The sequence below is a fragment of the Musca autumnalis genome, unplaced genomic scaffold (assembly GCF_047663935.1).
Source record: "Musca autumnalis isolate F117 unplaced genomic scaffold, ASM4766393v1 scaffold_3, whole genome shotgun sequence".
Classification (NCBI taxonomy): domain Eukaryota; kingdom Metazoa; phylum Arthropoda; class Insecta; order Diptera; family Muscidae; genus Musca; species Musca autumnalis.
This window is the reverse complement of record NW_027411866.1, coordinates 192,325,036-192,346,079: the sequence shown is the minus strand read 5'-3', so window position 1 is coordinate 192,346,079 and position 21,044 is coordinate 192,325,036. Positions and strand designations below refer to the sequence as shown.

At 33.4% G+C, this 21,044-nt stretch overlaps 1 protein-coding gene and 2 non-coding genes across 3 annotated transcripts in view; 1 reads left to right on the top strand and 2 right to left on the bottom strand.

Annotated features, from left to right (window-relative positions):
- Window positions 1-14,479, bottom strand: part of Gas8 (Growth arrest specific protein 8) — a 57,467-nt gene extending 42,988 nt beyond the window's left edge. Inside the window, exon 1 of the mRNA XM_073972528.1 lies at window positions 14,034-14,479. Coding sequence (XP_073828629.1) covers window positions 14,034-14,036 — 3 coding nt within the window. The 5' untranslated portion in view covers window positions 14,037-14,479. The remainder of the gene's footprint in view (window positions 1-14,033) is intronic.
- On the top strand, window positions 5,837-5,909 carry TRNAK-UUU (transfer RNA lysine (anticodon UUU)). The gene has a single exon. It is a non-coding gene; the product is annotated as a tRNA-Lys (tRNA).
- Window positions 6,241-6,311, bottom strand: TRNAG-GCC (transfer RNA glycine (anticodon GCC)). The gene has a single exon. It is a non-coding gene; the product is annotated as a tRNA-Gly (tRNA).
- Window positions 14,480-21,044: the final 6,565 nt, after the last annotated feature.

Below are 21,044 nucleotides of genomic sequence, written 5' to 3'. Positions count from 1 at the left end.
AGTATGTACCGAAAGGGTTTTGGAGCTTGGACCATTATCTCAGAAAGTATTGACTTATTCCTGAAAAAGATTGTACCGTTTTAAATGGTGCCACTAGAACAACCTTCTGAGAGAAGAATCTAAACGATGCGAGAGGAGCTTTTAAAATTCACTTTTTTCGAATTTTGTGTGGGAGGTACCCGAAGGAGTGGACCATAGCCCATATTCCAACCTGATACATGACTAGATGAAATAATATGTTGTGCAAAGTCTGCACCAATCAGAAACTCCCTGCGAGAATTATCTTGCGGACTTGCCATTTTGGATGGTGCCCAATATATCAGGAAGTATGGACTTGCGCAAGAAAAAAATTGTACCGTCGTAAAGGAAACCGCAAGGATAACCTGCTGAAAAAATTTAAGACGATCAGAGATGAGCTCTTAAACTTCACTTTATCCGAAATTTGTGTGGGAGGTACCCGAAGGAGAGTACCGATATAGTCCATATTCGAACCCAATCTATAAATGGAAGAGATAACGCAATATGCAAAGTTTGGACCAAATCGATTGCTCCCTTCTAGAGTTATCGTTCACACAATTTTACAGACAAATGTTGAACTTTTGTGGGGGAGGTACCCGAAGGAGTGGACCGATAAGGCCCGTCTTCGAACTTAAATTAAGTTTGGACAAAATATTGCGATACTCAAAATTTGGTTCGAATCGCTTGATCCGTTCGAGAGTTATCGTGCGCAACAGCCAGACGGACGGACATGGCTGAATCGACTCCAAATTGTCTGAAACGAATTTCGTCCAGACATACTTGGGGTCTAAAACCGTTATTTCTATGAAGCACAAAGTGTATATGACGAAAAGTCAAAAAAATTAAGATTGATGAAGCCAAGGTTTGCACTGTTATAATTCGCGAAATATAGCAGTGTACCACGAAATATGACCATAATTGGATCAAGCGAAGTGTTTTTAATCAAAGCTCAAAAATGTGGCTAAAAAAGTTTATTTGCGCGGAAGCTGTGACCGCGTAAATGAATAAAAATAGATAAAAACACGTTGAAGCAAACGAGTTTTTTACCTTGTTATTCGATTGGCGGTTAAACCGTTTAAATTTCGGATATATGTCCAAGGTATAAGTAGAAGAATACAAAATGAAGATTACACTTCTAATGGATCACATTTCAAAATCTCCACTACATCCACCTTTTAGTCCATTTTTAGGTGCTTTTTGTATTTTTTTATCTAGCTGCGACGCGCATTCGGGTATTTTAGAAAACATGTAATAGTATCAAAGTACTCGCGATTACACATAACCCTATTTTTGGGGTACAGTATTTACAATATCCATTTGATTATGCTGGGACCCCAAGATATTTTAGTTTTTTGACGGACCGGATCATATAAATCACAGATTGTGAAAATCCATCCATCCGAAAATAGCAACTGCAAAAACCGAAAATGTGCGTAAAATGTTTTTGAAAATATCGGGGATTTAATAGCGTCTTCTGTGCATAGTTTCTGTTTCAATGAAGAAACTGACACATCACTCGCGTTTTTGCGAAATTAGCGGTTTGAAAAATTTTGTGGCATGGGAGCTGTATCCGATTTATCCCAAAAAAGTCTGTGATGCTACATCCACAGTTCTTGGTGGATTTTATCGAAATAAGTTTAGATCGATGTATTTTTTCATGGATGATAGTGAAATCGGATGCACATAAAAAGTGTATGCACTTTGTGCAAATTATAAGCGTTATACAGTTTGTTGCACACTACGCTGCAGGCGACGCTACATCTTAGCGGCCAAAGTAAATCCTGGCAAATATGTACAAATTAAAAGAGAATAATTCGGTGTATTGGTAAACCACATGCGCATCAAGCTATTTTGAGGATTTCGCGATTCGCGCGCATTTCAAATTGAACATTACCCGATAGAGTTTTATTTCAAGATTATACCCCATTTAAAGGAACCCAAAATCTGTTTGAACTTTATCTTTCGTTAGATGTTAGCGTGTATTCGAGAAGTGAATATAATAAAAAATGTGATTTTTTTGCGTGAAATTTAACTAAAATAGAAGAATAACTCCGACATATTTTTCATACATTTTCTTCAACTAACTCACAAAATAGATTTTAATAAATATTTTTGTTTTTGCTATAATATGCAAACCACTCAACGGATTTGTATAGTTTTGGTTTCATTTGAATCTTCGCGATGTTTAGATTACGTACATATTTTTTATATATTTTTCAGATGCATAAACAGCTTGAATTTTATTAAAATAAGTTGCAAATTACCAATTGTTTTGAATTATTTCTTAATTTTTCTGACTTTTCCTCATATACCCTTTTAGCCTAAAGGCTAAGGGTATAACAAAATTAAAGCACATGATCATCATCACCTTAACAGGTAAACATAAAAAATTTTACGACATCATCAATATTTTGGTATAGCGCCGATATAAAGGTACATGTTTTAGCCACATTCCTTCCTTTAAATAATATATTTTGAATTATTAATGAATTTCAGTATTTTTGGGGACGCGCCACGGTAATGAGTAGACATCGGATTTTGCATGTTTGCATATTTTTTATTAATAAAGATACGACAATTCTGATTGGACCAAAATTCGTTTTGAAGGAAACTGAATGCAATGACAGGCTCATATTTTTTATTTTTTTGCATATTTGCATATGCACAAAATATGCAAAAAAATATGCAAAATATGCAAGTAATTTTTTTGACAAAAATCATCAAATTAAATTTGGAAAGTCATCAGAAAGTGTTCTAAATTAAGTTTATTGCCGTTAAACGTCGATTTCTTAGCAGATTATCATGTTATTAGTTATTATTCCGTCACAGCAATAAATCTGGACTAAAAGACTTAGAAAATTTCCTATAACCCAGCCTTCTTATTACAACATAAGATGCTTTCTAATACAAATTTGTTCAAAAACTCAATCAGAAATGTCAAAATGTACGTATCCAAATACGTTGATAGTTTCTGCTCGGCCGAAATTGTCTGACAGAATAACAAATGAGCTAGAAATTAAGTCTAAGAAAATATTGAATATTACATAAAATCTAAAAATAAAAAATATATACGGTGCATTATGAATATTTCCCTCTAAATTTTCCACACGGAAAATAATTTTAAAAAGTGAAATTCTTTTAAAATCAACATTTGTTAAAAGTTGAAAACTACTTGATTCGCTTCATTATGGTGTATTCTAGTCGAATCGACAAAAATATTCCCTTTTGGGGCATAAATATGGAAATTAAAAAATTGGGAAAGGAAACAAATTCTGCACGGGATTTTTATTCATGATTGCACTGATAACTATATTTTAATACCCTAACCTATTATGTCTTAGTGAATGAGTTTGCAACATGCAAAATGAAACGAAATAAACCCACAGTTCTTTTGATGATCTGCATAGATTCGCACTTATCCATCTGTCCATGTCTTTTTGAAGACAAAGCACAGGTCACTTTTATGGACCAATTCGCATAAAAATTGGGGATTTTTTGGCCCTAAGGCGATCCCTATTTTGGTAAGAATCGATTCAGATTTGGATATTGCTCCCATACATACAGTACATTCGCCATAATCCCTACACCACAGGTTTCGGCGGTGTCCGAATTATCAAATTGTTCGGATTAACGAATTGTAAGGAAAATAAATTATTTTATATGATTAAATCACTCGTGGAAGTTATATAATAATACTTTTTTAAATTGTAATTGCTAATACCGAACACTTAAATAAAAGTGCTCTACGTGTAAAAAATAGTGAGATTTTTCTACTCGACAATCCGGACATTTTTATTGGCATTGCCCGTATTTAATTCCAGAAAAATCCAATCAGATTGTGAAAGTGGTGCTAGAAATATGACGTTTTTAAAGTTAACATCAGGATGTAAGCAAACCAAGAGACATATGTGGAATTTCATCGTTTTGTAAATTAATATTCCTTGAAATCTTTGCCTTTTAGGTGTATAGTGCATTTGGCAACTTTAATAGCAATATTCCGGCGAATATTTTTCTTAATATATTTATTTATATCCTATACAACAAGACTAATTTTTCATGAAAGGTATGTCCTTGTACTCGATAATTTTTACTAAATGTTCCTGAAACAATTTTTTCACCAACTTCTCCATTAAACAACTGTCAAAATTCGAAGCATTGCTAATAATTAGTACAAATTATCGAGTACACGGACAGGTATAAATTAAACAATTGTGTATACAAAAGGGTTATGACTTTTCGACTGTGTTATCAGCATTACAAATACTTTTCTAGCAGAAATATGTGAGTGGTTTTGCCATTTTAAAGACAATTCCAAGGTTTTTGACTTATTTTGGTTTTGGACTTATTTTACCACTACTACTCTATTGTGTGGTTTTTCTAAGTGATGTCATTTTGCACTAATCATTGGGTGTTCTTCATGTTGCTTATTATTCATCGTGGATGGGTATAACAATAATGCATTACTTTTCGCCGAGGAGCGAACATTTTTCAATTCCGCATTAAGCGGTTGTATGCGTACAATATAGATGGATATTATAAAATTATGTATTTTTAGTGCATTAAACTAAAACCATGTTATCAATATTAAAGCGGCAGTTAGGGCATTTGTCCAAAGAAGCTTTTTGACCACAAAGAACAAAAATTGCCAATTTATGTCTGTATATACTGAATAAAGGACTAAACACTATAAAATATATTCAAATCTAATATGTGGATATTCTAAACGTATACTTCTAATTATAGTTATATTCCAGAACCTGGAATCGTAAATGGTACTTTAGTACCAAAAAAATTGCGCTTTTATCTGAACAAAAATAGCAATGACTAACTCTAGCTCCTTTGTTTTTCTGCTAGACAATTTTGGCCGATAAGAAACTATCACCATATTTGAACACGTTGACATTTCTGATTGAGTTTTTGAAATTTTTCCATTGTCTATCTACATTTGTATTGGAATCAACTTATGTTGTAATAGGAATGCTGGGTTATTTGACATTTTCTCAACTTGTGAAAACTGATTTAAGTCTTGTTAGTCCAGATTTATTGCTGTGGCGGAAAATCTGGAAAATCTGCAAAAAACTATGTTAAACGGCAAAAAACTTAATTTAGAACGCTTTTTTGATGATTTTCCAAATTTAATTGACGATTTTCGTCAAAAAAACTCTTGCATATTTAGCATATTTTTTGTATATACCTATTTTGCATATTTTTTGCATATTTTTGATATGACCCCAAATATCGAAAAATTGGCCCTCAAAACGCCTAGATCCAAAATTTGAGTCCAATCGGATAAGAAATAAAAAACATGCTAAAATCCGATGTCTAGTAATGAGTATTTGCACCTTGCGATCATTTTTTTTTCATATAAATAGGTATGTAGAATATTTTATTTTGATTTTCGAGACTCGTTGAAGGACATTTTGTTTTACTTATTCCGTTTCTAAGAATTAATTTTTTTTCAATATTTTTAACCCTAAATGCGTCGGGACACAGAAACAAGACTTTTCGCAATATTCACCCATATATGTATGTATCTACAAGTGGAATCGCTAGACACGCCGTTCAGAGCCGGCATTAAAAAGTAGTTCCCATATCTCATTGAGTTAAAACAAGAATCATTCTGAACTCATATGCAAGTTTGTGGGAAATATTTCGTTTTTCTCTTTGTGCCACAGTCTCTGTGTCGGCAAATACGACAGATACTTTTTTAATTGTTTACTGATCTTCCAGTTACAAAATTCTTTATCTTAAAGATACATGCTCATAATTTCGTAATTTTATAAAAACAAACTATGCACCCACTTACTACCAATACGAGGCCCGGGTAGCTCAGTCGGTAGAGCATTGGACTTTTAATCCAAGGGTCCAGGGTTCAAGTCCCTGCTCGGGCGAATTTCTTTTTTGGAAATTTGAATAATGTTAATTTTTAGTTTTGAAATTTATTTATTTTTAAAATCTTTTTTAATTATCATTATTTTTAATAATGAATGAAATATAAATAATTTAACCAACAAATATTTAAATAATATTTCCATTGTACTAAAACAGTGGTGTCCATCCAACACTTCCCTGGAGCAATAAACAAAAAAATACCCATATGTTTGAGATATTGCCATGTTAGAGCACCATTGTACTAAATAAATAAGACAATCTTTCATAAATTTGATTTTTTATTTACATCCATGTTTAATTAAAAAAAATATTAATGAAAAAAATTGGTGTTGCATCGGCCGGGAATCGAACCCGGGCCGCCCGCGTGGCAGGCGAGCATTCTACCACTGAACCACCGATGCTATATGATGAGCATTCATTACACAGAGTCAAGAAGATACGCTTTCCATTGTTCACCACACGTTGTTTGTTTCAGCTGAATGTATCTCATCCACACGTATCTGGTTTGTTGAGTTATGGCAATAACAACAACAAATGCTAGATCAGAAGCTCTGTTGGGTATGTGTCATTCGTTCGTTAGGTATTCATTCATACGATACGTGCTGTTAAATGAAAATGTTCGGTGAAAGAAGACTCATAGATAGATTGTTTATTATGTCTACCCGTTTTCATCTTGTTATTTGTTTACGTTTGCCATAGAGGCGAATTCTACAGATACAGTAACTAGCATTTTGTATGTACAGTTTGTCAAGTAATTGTTTTCACAATAAATTTACAAATAGTTGTGATCAAAATGTCGGGGTTTTTTGCAAAAAATAGTTTTCAAAATGTAATGGAGGTTCCAAAATACCCAATGTTTTCGGTACATGGTTAAAAATCAAATTTAAATATAAATTCCATTGCATATTAGGGTGATGACTTGTGACTTTTTTCTTAAAAATTATTTCCTATTGCATGAATGAAAAAACTTTTACCCATTAATGATTAAAATAATGGGTTTTTGAGTGTCCGGATTATTGAGACTATACTGTACTTACTTATTTGGCCCTCTATAGAACATTTGCCCCATAAGCCGAACTAAGAAAAAAATTGCATTCCTCTCTATTTGTTGTTTAACTTCTCCAATTCGGAATACCGTGTATTTCGATCTGGTCTTCCACTTGCTTACTCGGAGTGGTTCTTTGCTATTTTACCTGAGAACCGAGTTCAGTTAAAGTCAACTTACAAAGCCGGACTTGGAATACCTTTTAACGTAAGGGACTGTCGAAGGCTGTTCTATAATCGACAAAAAGATCGTCAGTGTCGATCTGCAGGGGTCTTTCTGGGTCTTTTCTAGGGCAAATATCTGGTAATGGTGGATTTGCTAGGTCTTACAGCTCGGAAGGTATTATTATTATTATTCTTTAGTCTACACGCAGAGAAAAAATATTTTTCGCTTTTGTTGGAACAAAAATATCTGTTTTGGTTCCAAAAATGTATTTGTTTTGTTCAAACATTGTAATCCAAATTCAAAAATACCATCTTTTGTTCCAAACATAGAAAACAAAAACAACTTTCGAATTTCCGCAATATTGTAAAAATCATTAACAATACCGATTGTTGGAACTATCATAATCTAATTTTGTTTACAAAAAGTATTGTCAACCCAGAAAACCAGCCCAGAAATTTTTGATTTGAGTGTATATACTTCTCATATACACTTTTCACATAACATGGATATAAATGTCGCGTATAATATTGCAATCATTGATGAACACAATACATGGTTTGCTGCATTGGCTGACAACAAAGCCAAACAAAAAGCCAAAAGCACCCACCACAACATAAGGAATAATTAAACACCATAACAAACTCCGGTATAACACCAAACCTCAAAGCACAATGAAGATAGAAGAATGAAACAAAACAGAAACAAATAAAAACAAGAGTATCATTGTTGGTATGTATACATACACACAAAAACAAAGATAAAGGCATCATGTCATACAAACAAAACTCACCATAATTGTTTTTTTCAACACGGCATCGAATAGCGAAAGAAGAGAAAAAATTGTCGAAGAAAAGAGAGAACTATTGTCCAGTGTACAAAACCCAATTGTTGGAATCACAATACTACATTTGGAATTTAACAATATCTTTACAATACATATTTTGCTCTTCGAATATTGTTGGATCAATCATATTTTTTTCTCTGCGTGTACCTTTGTCTATTTAATAGGTCACGTAAAGAACACAACAAAAACTCTATTTTGATTGAAAATCCTTCAACCTGTTAAAATGTTACTTTTTCATACAATTGATTCACAATAACAACAAATTTGACAATTTGGAGAAAATAACCTGGCCTCTTTACGCCAAATAGTATTGTTGTTGTATTCTTTATGTTACATTATTATACCCTCAGCCTTTAGGCTAGAACGGGTTTATATACTTTGATACGACCAAAGAGCTCCTTTCGCATCGCTTTGATTATTTTTTCAGTATGTTGTTCTAGCGGCCTCTACAAAAGCTCGAAAAAAACCTCTAAACCCCTGCCGGCATCTAATAAAATGGTTATTGTGAAAGATAACTCTAAAACTTTTTCAAAAATTTCTTCCAAACTTAGTTGAACGTTATTTAATATTACGAGTCCTTTATGAAGAAGTTTGATTACTGATTTGGTATAGCCCTACATTACGGTACCTACATATTTTAAAGCAAACTCCTGATACAAAATGAATATATTTTATATACGGCATAATGATTGTGTTTGGTTTGGTTTTTTTTTTTTGTTGGTCAGTGGCTGAGGGTATATGTCTGTCAGCACAGCTGACTGATATTTTCTTACTTGTTAAATACCAAGCAGGACTATAGGAAAAGTTTGGAGTTTCAATTAACTGACATAATTTCGCATATGTATTTATCTAATGAAGTGCGATATATATACTAGTTCCCAATCTCTGCCTTCGTCTGCCACAAAAACAGAATTCAATACGCCTGAAGATCGGACTTCGGTAGACTCCCAATTTTTCAATGTATATAATAGGTCTAATAAGCGCAACTCGAAAGAGAATTAATTAAATATCACTATAAATGACCTTCGCCTTAATAAGTCAAAAATAAACAATAACTTGGTTACATTGCTATCATTTTAGTTCCCATGCATCTCTCGATAATGGCCCGAATGTTCCAAAATCCCTCATCGATATAAGGGTTTAGGCCACAAGGATGTTTTGACGAAATTAGTTTCAGATAATTTGGAGTCGAAGGGATCAACCAATTCGAACCTAATTTTGCACTCCGTAATATTTTGCCTAAACTTAGTTTAAGTTCGAAGATGGACCATATCGGTCCACTCCTTCGTGTACCTCCCCCACCAATGTTCAAAAATTTGTGTAAAATGGGAACAATCGATTTGGTCCAAACTTGGCTCATAATATTATTCCTTCTAGATATAGATCGGGTTCAAATGTGGACTATATCGGTTCACTCCTTCGGGTACCTCCCATACACGCAGAGAAAAAATATTTTTCGCTTTTGTTGGAACAAAAATATCTGTTTTAGTTCCAAAAATGTATTTGTTTTGTTCAAACATTGTAATCCAAATCCAAAAATGCCATCTTTTGTTCCAAACATAGAAAACAAAAACAACTTTCGAATTTCCGCAATATTGTAAAAATCGTTAACAATACCGATTGTAGGAACTATCATAATCTAATTTTGTTTACAAAAAGTGTTATCAACCCAGAAAACCAGCCCAGAAATTTTTGATTTGAGTGTATATACTTCTCATATACACTTTTCACATAACTTGGATATAAATGTCGCGTATAATATTACAATCATTGATGAACACAATACATGGGTTGCTGCATTGGCTGACAACAAAGACAAAGAAAAAGTCACAAGCACCCACCACAACATAAGGAATAATTTTAAACACCATAACAAACTCCCGTATAACACCAAAACCTCAAAGCACAATGAAGATAGAAGAATGAAACAAAACAGAAACAAATAAAAACAAAAGTCTCCTTGTTGGTATACATACACACAAAAACAAATATAAAGGTATCATGTCATACAAACAAAACTCACCATAATTGTTTTTTTCAACACGGCATCGAATAGCGAGAGAAGACAAAAAATTGTCGAAGAAAAGAGAGAACTATTGTCCAGTTGACAAAAACTATTTTTGGATTTAACAAAACCCAATTGTTGGAATCACAATACTACATTTGGAATTTAACAATATCTTTAAAATACATATTTTGCTCTTCGAATATTGTTGGATCAATCATATTTTTTTCTCTGCGTGTACAAAATTCAGAAAAAGTAAAGTTTAAGAGCTACTCTCGGATAGCTTTGCAAATTTTTTCAGCAGGTTCTCCTTGCAGTCTCCTTTACAACTGTACAAATGTTTTCGAGCGCAAGTCCATACTTCCTGAGATAATGGCCTGAAAGTAGAGTTGTGTCGTTCCGGAACGAACTAGTTCAAATGAACTACTCCACAAAAGGAACGACCGGTACTAGGTCCGACTATGCGGTTCAGCTAGTTCCTTTTGCTCCCTTGTTCGTTTTTCTCCCATTCTTTTTGCTCTTCTCTTTCAGTTAGTACCATCAGTTCATTTAACATCAGTTGTCTCTCTCTCCCTGTCTTTTATTAGAGAATAAGAAATCTCATACAGTTCGTCCCAGGACGGCTCACAAAGCTGACCTATTTTAAATTGTGACTTACGCCTACGGGCTTTAAAAAGACAAATATACAAAATGGCGATTTGTTAAATAGTCGTTTAGCAAACACGTGTTTAACCAAGGATATGTTCCACAAATTAAAAAACTGAATGGCTGTGTGCCTCTGGAAACTTATACTGAAATTTTATTATTAACCAACGCAAAGTCGTAACAAATCCAATCGGATTAATTCAATGATTGCAGAGACTGTGTGTCTAACGTTTTTAACCAAGGATACGTTCCAGAAATTGCTACGTTTTCTTCGCAGAGGGAGAACTCGTAAAAACTGAATGGCTGTGTGCCTTGAAATTTTTACTGAAATTTATTATTTAACCAACGCAAAGTCGTAACAACAAGTTGCGATTGAGTTAATTGGCAGAAATCGCTCAATTATTTAAAAAAAAAAAAACACAACCTTAATTATCAAGGACTATTCCTTATAAGTTACGTTTTCTTCGCGGAGGAAGAAACGTAAAAATCAAAGGCTATAAGCCTCACAACTGAAGCGTATCATCATCATCAAGAATATCAACGCAAAGACGTAACATAAAAAACAACGATTGAACAATATCAGCTGGCAGACAAGGTCTGCATATTTTGTTTTGGATCTTTACCGTTTTCAATTGCACCATTTTGTGGCTTTTTGGTGGTAGCGGTTGTGGTCTAAGGGTCGAAGTGAAGTTAAAAGCCAAAAAAAAAGAAATCTCATAGTGTCATTTCGTTTTTCATTTCTTACTAAACTGATCTTTGCCGAATTAAAAAAAAAACAATTTAAGTATTTTTAATTAGCAAAACGATTGTAAATTTGTTTTAAATATTTGTAATCTACTATGAAGAAAACCGAAAACAATTTATTTTTCTTTTGTTTTGATGAAGAAGAATCACGAACGATATGAACTGAGTGAACGAGTATGAATGTGGGTATACATATAAAGGTTGGTACTAAAAGGAACTATGGAACTAACTGAACGACCTAGTTCCTTTTGCGGAACGGAACGGAAAAGATCGAACCGCTAAAGGAACGAGATTGCCCAACTCTACCTGAAAGCTCCAAGAAACCCGGACTGTGCCAACTAAAATGGAAAATCCGCAAGATAACTCTTTTTGATTGGTCCGATCTTTGCACATCTTATTATTTCATCCATTCATGTATCAGATTGGGATATAAAGTACATATTCCAACCTGATACATGAATGGTCCCGTACTCAGGGTACCTACCACACAAAATTTGGAAAAAGTGCAGTTTGAGGACTCGACTTGGGTATATTTGAAGTTGTTTGCAGAAGGTGGTTTTCACAGTCCCTTTACAACGGTAGATTTTTTTCCGGATTAAGTCCATTCTCTCTGTGATAATGACCCAAAAGCTCCAAAAAAAACCATGTCTGTACATATTAAAATGGATAGTGTGAAAGATAACTGTCCATATTTTCAAAAATGTCTTCCAAACTTAAGGTAAGGTCACATTAGGCAAATATTTGCTCCAGCGACCGGCATTGTGCGCTTACTGAGATCAATTGAGTGTTAATAATACATTGAATTTATGCTAACTTGCTCTCAGTAAGCGCACACTGCCGGTCGCTGGAGCAAATATTTGCCTAATGTAACTCTACCTTTAGTTTAAGGTAACTTATGGCCTGTTTCACTAAGGCGATTCGAATACAAATTCGTTGGAGCTACTACAAAACTTCAGTTTTTTGAAACATATTTAATTTTTTTTCAATCAAACAATCATTTCCTACAACAACAGGAGTTTGGTAGTAATTCGAACGAGTTTGAATTCGATTCGTCTTAGAGAAACAGACCATTAATATTTCGAGTTCTCTCTGAATCAGAAGTTTGCATATTAAAAATTTTTAGTATATCGTCGGTGTCATGCTTAAGTGTTCCATACGCCATTTGCCTGATTCGAGGAATACTCAGTCTAAAATACTTTAAGAGCACAATTCTAATTAACTAAACTCAAAACATATATTAGTCAGATATATGTTATGGTCTAGAAGTTATGGCCAATTTTTATAAATGCAAAAATTGCTGATTTGTTCCATGGGTTCTCTTTTCAAGTTTTTAGCAGTTTGTTTCACATGGAACACGTTATGTCACATTTTACCAAACCAACTTTTTGTCGATTATGTTCTACCTCCCTTACGTGAAGTGCAACTGTGACCGAAAATTCGGGGGGTCAAATGAAACAGTTGTATGAGAAAGAAATACGTTAGATACCATTTTTAAATTTTTCCTATACATTTATTTAAGGGGATGCCACTTTGAAGAATCGAGATTTTTTTGTATTTATCTTAGAAGGAGGAGGTTAAAACTAAGCGAATATAAATTTAGTTTCATATAACAGTACAAAATTCAAAAGTATTTAGATTTAAAAGCTAATATTCTTCAGTTTTTAACCAAGTCCTTTAAAACAATTTGTTTCATACGCCACATTTTTCGTAACTTGACAAAATTGGGTAATTTTTTGTTCCAAACGCCATAATTTTTGGTGCGGAACAATTCGTTTTTGTCTCTTTTTGATCCATACGCCAGGCTTTATGGACGACAAATTTTTAGGTGTCGCAAGGCGGATATGGAACATATTGGCATCTGAATATCTCAGCAACTATAAGAGATAGAGAAAAACCGACCAAAAAAATCTGAAAGAGCATGGCTCAAAACCTTGTAAGGTACCTTTACCTCAAAATGTCAAAAATAGCGTATGGAACACTTAAGCATGACACCGACGATTATATGTCAATGATTTGGTATAGCCCTCATTACCATACCTAAAGATTCCACGAAATTAAAGAATCCACATAATTATTGTGTTTGCACGATTACACGATTATCCTTTATGTTTTCCCTGACCCTTATTCATATCTTCACTATACTACTATGTCACATTAAACAAACCCTTTGTTTCATCATTTGAACACACAATTAAACATGGGGTCTCCAACTTCAACAATTAATTGGAACACTTCTCTCAATAGCCCCATGTTCGGTAATTATTTGCCAAACGTTAACAATTAAATTGCTGGATTAATATTATACTGTGATAAGTAATTGGTCATAACAAAAGCAATATGACAATAACTTTGTTTACACATTCCAAGAGGAAAGAATCCTCCTTCTGCCTTTTCTGGCTCAGTCTACAACAATTTTGTGTGCAAAAATAAAAACTTTTCGCACAGAGTTAATCATTTATGCTCGTCCTCGTCATCTTTATCAAAGTCTCAGTGTTCGTTTACTGCCGTTATCGTTGACTCTTTTATTCTCCATAACAATGGTGGTCCAATTTTAGGGTCCATTGCATGGCGTGCAGAGGAGTTCAACAATTCGTCTGTCTTTTTCTTTATCCGGATAAACATTTTTAAACAAATTGCCTGTTTGTTTAAAGCGCATTAATCTTTTTGTCACTTACCATTTTTGTTGTTTGTTTTTTTGTTGCTGTTGCTCTTCTCTTCGAACTTTGACCGTTGACTGGTTTCCTGGTCAAGTTTACTGTGATTTCGTTGGCAATTCTTCTTTACAGATCACAGGATTTGGCTGTATGGGATGCAGGCAGCAGATTGGATATGTCTCCGTTTGCAAGTCGTTTAAAGGGATTTGTTTGGTAAATTGCTGTGAATATCTTCTTTTGTTCTCTGTATGTGTCGTTTGGATTTAAATCGGCCAATTTTCTCTTCAATTTGTTAATGTACAAACGTATTAACGGCAAGAGGATATTATGTTATAGTTGTTTCACGAAGCTTTTAAGATTTTATTGTTGATTTTTGTGAACAAAGAAAAAAAAAGAAAAACAATTTGTATCATACGTCCAAATGACGTATGTTGTATGGTTGTTGTTGGTCTTGGAAATTGTTTTTCAACCGGTGTTTGATGTTTGATTGTAAAGTTGCCATGACTATATATTTGTTTGTAATTAGTTGTTATTTATGAAATCGGTTGTCATGCCTTTTTGGAAGTAGCCGGTAGCAAGGTACATTTATACAAGGTAGAAGTGACAATCAGCTGTATTTTTACTTTTTTTTTGTAAATTTAGTTTTCAAAATGTAATAGGGTCTAGTCATGAAATTTGAAACTTCGAAATTTGCTTCCATAAAATACTGTTTTTCTTCCTAAACGTGTAATAAAAATGACCTACGACAATTCTGAATGCTTTATATTTACATTGTCATTCAAATTTGTTCTTTTTTGGAGGATTTTCAAAATGTATTTATGTTTTTCCGGAGAAGATTTTTGGAACGACCCTATTATTCAATATTTTTTTCACAATTAATTTTCAATACCAACAATATTGTTTTTTGTAAATTTGTTAGTTGTTGTAATTCATGCACATACCTTCTATAAATTTACCTTGGCCGGTAGAAGAATTTTATATGCTGTTTATATTAGAGCTTTTTGGGAGGTTAACATTTAAAACCCAGTGGGTTTGTTAAATCCGGTTATATATAAACGCACTATTATAGTACGTTCATACATATAGGCTGATTTAGCAAACCTACTGGGTTTCAAATGTTAATTCCATTGATTACACCGTCCGACAATTTTCAAAAAAGTTTGTTATACTTGAACCGGACTATATACGCTTGAAGGTATAGGAAAAACCAGAACCGCAAGAATCTACTAATTTTTAAAATTGTGTTCAATATCATAAAGGAAAAATTGCTGTCGTAGCAAAGATTTGTAGATTCTTGCAGGTTGTGGAACAAAACATTTATTTCATTTGAATACAAAACTTGTTTGACTTAATCAGCAGTGCGATTCTCTCTTTTTTTTTTGAGTTACAGACAAAAATCGGTAACATTAAAAACAAAATTATGAATGAAAAGTTCCAAACAAGTTGACAACCCTGTTGCTATCGGTAGAACTTCACGACTACTTTTTTTAATTGCCGAAATTATGCATGTCCATGTACTCGATAATTTGTTATAATTACACTGTACAACACAAAAAATAATTACAAGATAAATCGACCAGATTATGAAAGAGGACCGAAAAAAAGAAGTCACGTGTATCGGCGTTTTGAAAGTTTACGTCGGGAAGTAACCTAAATAGGCGTGGCAAGTTCCGCCCATTTCTACAGGTTTTGAAATATTCGACATCAGATTCCTTGGAATTCTTGCATTTTAGGTATTAAGTGTTTTTGGCAATATTACTGACAACAATGCGGGGTATCTTTTTATGAAAAAAGTTAACCCTCATGCGAGTCATCAAAGGGCTCTTTTTGGTCTTTTTTTTCAAAAACGTTTAAAACGTGATCGTATCAGATCAATATATTCCACAAAATTATTTGTCATAAAATTTTACTATAGGTCCTCGAATACACCAAAACTCTAAATCGTACCAAAACGCCAGGAATCTGCCAAAAGTAAAATCACGTTTAGGGTTAATGTTGTACTTTATCTGAGTTTATTACGTTTTGTCTCACAACACTTCATTCTAGATAGAAGACGTCAAAGACAAAAATATTCTCCATCAAATTTCAATATAAGTCGCCGAATATTTGAAATATGTATTTACAATATATATCAAGAAAATATATACATCAAATTTGCCAACAAAACACCCAAATATTTTTTGAGTAAATTTGTTTTGTTCTTTTTTCCTGTTGATGCATGAAAGTAACATGAAATTTAGTTTCAGACGAACGATGTTAAAAGAAGAAATATTCTACACAAAATTTCACTGTAAGTCCCGGAACAAACTAGATATCTAAGTAAAATACTTTGTTAAGAAAATGACGTTACAAAATTAAATATTATAGGTAGAAATTATTTGTTAAACTTTTAGACTCTTAATTAAAATTTATTCCATACTGAGTCAAAATCTCCTAAAATACCTCACTTTTTGGGGGTTGTGTCAAAGGAAGAAATGCTCCAAATCAAATTTCATTATGAGTCTCTAAACAAAAGAAATTTGTAGCTATAATATTTAGCATCTCCAGAAGCTTTCGCTTTTTATATATGATTTAAGGCCATATTCTACCGTTTTCATTCACATTTTCGTTATTTGCCGTCACAAAATATACTTTATTGAAGTTTTTTGATAATAAATTCTTTCAGAAGATTATGTTGACTAACTCAGTATGGAATAACTCAGTATGGAATAAATTTTAATTAACAGTCTATGGGCTATTACTATATGTGTTCTTTTACTACCTGATGGATTTGAAAACGCAAAATAAACCAATTTGGAGGCATACAAAATTAATTTTTACATTGAAAGTTAACGTCAAGAAGTTCCTCCTTGAAATTCAATCATCACTTTTAACTTTAAGTTATTCGGAACGCTATAAATATGTTCGGTAAATCCAAAATATAACAAAAGAAGACTTGTAATAATGGGCGTAAAAGTTTAAGAAATAATTTCTACCTATAATATCTAATTTTGTATCGTCATTTTCTTAACAAAGTATTTTACTCAGATATCTAGTTTGTTCCGGGACTTACAGTGAAATTTTGTGTAGAATATTTCTTCTTTTAACACCTTTCGTCTAGAACTAAATTTCATGTTACTTTCATGCATCAACACGAAAAAAGAACAAAACAAATTTATTCAAAAATATTTGTGTTTTTTTTTGCAAATTTGATGTATACATTTTCTTGATATATATTGCAAATACATATTTCATTTATTCGGCGACTTTTATTGAAATTTGATGGAGATTATTTTTGTCTTTGACGTCTTCTATCTGAATGAAGTTTTGTGGGACAAAACTTAATAAACTCAGATAAAGTACAACATTAACCCTAAAACGCGATTTTACTTTTGGCAGATTCCTGCCGTTCATGTACGATTTAGTGTTTTGATGCATTCGCGGACCTATAGTAAAATTTTATGACAAATAATTTTGTAGAATATTTTGATCTGATACGAACACATTTTGAAGAAGTGCAAGAGGGTTAATTTTTTCATAAAAAGATACCCCGCATTGTTCTCAGTAATATTGCCAAAGACACTTTATACCCTAAATGCAAGGATTCCAAGGAATCTGTAGTGCAATTCTCTAACACATTTTTGAGTTACCGACAAAAATCGGTAAAATTAAAACGCAAAATTATGAAAGAAAAGTTCAAATAAAAGTTGACAACACTCTTGCTATCGGTAGAACTTTACGACTACTTTTTATTCGTCGCTAACTTACCGAAAAACATCGGTAATTACCGAAATTATAAGCATTTTAATTTTACCGACAATTGTCGTTAACTCAAAAAATGAGTTAGAGAATCGCACTACTGATGTCGAATATTTCAAAACCTGTAGAAATGGGCGGAACTTGCCACGCCTATTTAGGTTACTTCCCGACATAAACTTTCACAACGCCGATACACGTGTCTCCTTTTTTCGGTCCTCTTTCATAATCTATGCGGGGTTTCTTGTAATTTAAAAAAAAAGTTCGATTTTGTTGTTCAGTGTTTGAATTTTGACAGTTATTTAAAGGAAGAGTTGCTGAAAAAGTGTTTCAGCAACATTTAGTAAGTACGAGGACAAACCTATTATATGCATTTTAATTTTACCGAAATTTGCAGGTAACACAAAAATGTGTTAGAGAATCGCACTGCTGGGTACTCATGAATAAAAATTGCGTGGAAAATATGTTCCATTTCCCAATTTTAAAATGTTTATACCCTCCACCATAATATGGAGGGTAAAATTAAATTTGTCGTTCCGTTTGTAACACATCGAAATATTCATCAGAGACCGTATAAAGTACAGTCGAAATCGCTTATAACGTCATATCGCTTATAGCGACGAAATCCAAAAGTCCCGAATTTCTGTCCTTTATATTCCACACAAATAAATATCGCTTATAACGTCATCGCTTATAACGTCATATCGGTTGTAACGTCTGTTTTTTGTGAAATATTTGAATTTTGCTATCGGTTATAACGTCGAATCATACGAAGAAGAAAATTTTCTCTCAAAAATTTTCTATATGTATATTTTTTTCAAACTAAAACAACAAGAAAATACCAAACTTATGCACAACGTGTTCGAAGATGGCGGTCTCAAGTCAATTAAGCTTGAAATTTTTTGGAATAAAATCATTAAAATCGCATTGCCGGATCGGCAAATATCCACAAGAATAGAAAAGGATCAAAGTACGAAATTAAAGCTTCGTTCCAGAACTAAAAAGTTTTTACACATTTAACACATTTTGAACATTTTTCCCCGAAATGCGTTCCCGTACACCAAAAAAGTTGCAAAATGTTCACTTCTCTTTGAACAAAAATGGCGCTGAATGACTCTCTCTTTAGAAACTTTTTACACGACAAATTTGAGCGAGCAAAAATGTGCAACATGTTTGCCGGCTTCCGATTGGCTGACACGCCGACTTTGACATTTGTTCCATTTTTTTGACGTTTGTGCCATTTTTCCGTTCCCGTACATTTTGGAAAAATGTACAGATTGCTCTTTTGACACTTTTATCATTAAAAAAGTACTGGAACGAAGCTTAAATGTGTTGGATGCCGTGTTATTGTTAGATGAATCGTGGAAAAACTTAACGTCTTATGTCATTGGTAATTGTTTTCATCATGCGGGATTGTTAATGGTCCTTTGAACGAATCTTAAGAAATTTGTCTTCATTCTAATTTCTCCCAACACGTAGATGCTATTGATTAATTAGTTGACGACGACATAATGCTGAAAGTTTTAGATGGAGGTAGGTCTAACAAAGAAATACCGTCAGTGTCAAAGGCGTGTCTAGCTGTAGAATTTCTTCAATAATGTATTTCCTAAGAAGATGTTACAAACAAAAATGTGTTTTGGAAACCCTTTCAAAATCTGAGTTAACTTTGACCCTGCGTTTACAAAAGACAGTACAGTGGACTTCATGTATTGATTGTCAAAAATCCAAAACTTGCCTCTGTGACGTAGGCGTCCAGACAACTGCAAAAACAGTTGTAAAATTATGAATGAAAACCATTGATTTCTTTTTGTTTTCCGTTCACATATTTTGTTTTTGTACACATTCTTTTGTTTTCAACACATTTACATTATCATCTCACTTCTTTTCACAAAAATGTCAAAAATTTGTTAACCGTACTGTCTGTGAAAAACTGATAGACAGCTGGGAGACAGCCGTCAAATGTATGTATGTGTTAGTAAATCAGAGTTGTATTTGAAGACAAACTGTCTGGTGTAAATGCCTAGTTATGAAAGAAAGAATATGAATGCGAACAGAAAACACCTAAACTTAGCTTTTCATGGAAATATTAACTTTGTTTTTGCTTCGAAGCCACTACAAAATTTGAAAATCATACACGAGTTTAGTTGCTTTTCTTTCGTTTTTATTTTCATTCGACATAGTGAAGCAGACTGTAAAACTTATGTCGGAATTCAAAAGCACAAACTAAAATAACTGACTATTAGAAATAGAACCATATCCTATTTTAAGATGATATAGGTATTTGCTGAAGAATGAAATTAATATCGTTATTTTTATTATTTCGTTTCCGTGCGGAGTTTTTTTTCCACTTTTTTCTCCCATCGGACGCCTCCCCAGGTGGTGGATAGGGGAACGCTCATCAGATATGATGGGTACCGCAAAAATAAAATATGCGGGGCGAACCAAAAAACAAAGGGAAAATGGCAGCGTTTGACCAAAAATTGGCGGCAGCAAACAGCGTCTGTACTCCATTGGAGCGGCTGAATTTGTAGACGGAAAACTTTAAACCCTTCAGAAGGCAACGGGAAACCACTGAAGTAAGATCCCTTGTAAACCATGCATCTATGAATATGAACAACAATATACGGCCCTCATTCTCCGGAAACGAGAGGGTGCTAAGAATCCCCGGAGGTAAAACAATAAATACTTTAAATATCGGAACATGGAATATACGAAGTCTATATGAATCTGGCAAATTAGCAAACACAATATCTGAAATGAAAAAACTGAATATAGATATACTAGGAGTGTGCGAAACTTGGTGGCCTGATAGTGGAGATTTCACTTCGCAAAACATGAAAATCTTTTATTCTGGAAATCTGGATAGAAACCATAGGAATGGAGTAGGAATAATCATGAAGGAAAGTATAGAAAGATTCGTAACAGATTACATACCGAAATCGGACCGAACTATGTTTATACAACTTGACACAAAACCAGTAAATATAAATATAATTCAAGTATATGCTCCCACTGCTGACAAAAGCAAAGATGAAATAGAAAACTTTTATAAAGAAATCAACGACTTACTAAGATTAACAAAATCTCACGAAATTACCATTATCCAAGGTGATTTTAATGCGAAAGTGGGAAAACACATGGTTCCTGGAATTACGGGTCAATACGGTTTAGGATCAAGGAACGAAAGAGGTGACAGACTTGTGCAATTCTGTCAAGAATACAAAATGATAATAACTAACACCTTGTTTAGCTTGCCTGCAAGACGTCTTTATACATGGAAATCGCCACTTGACAGAA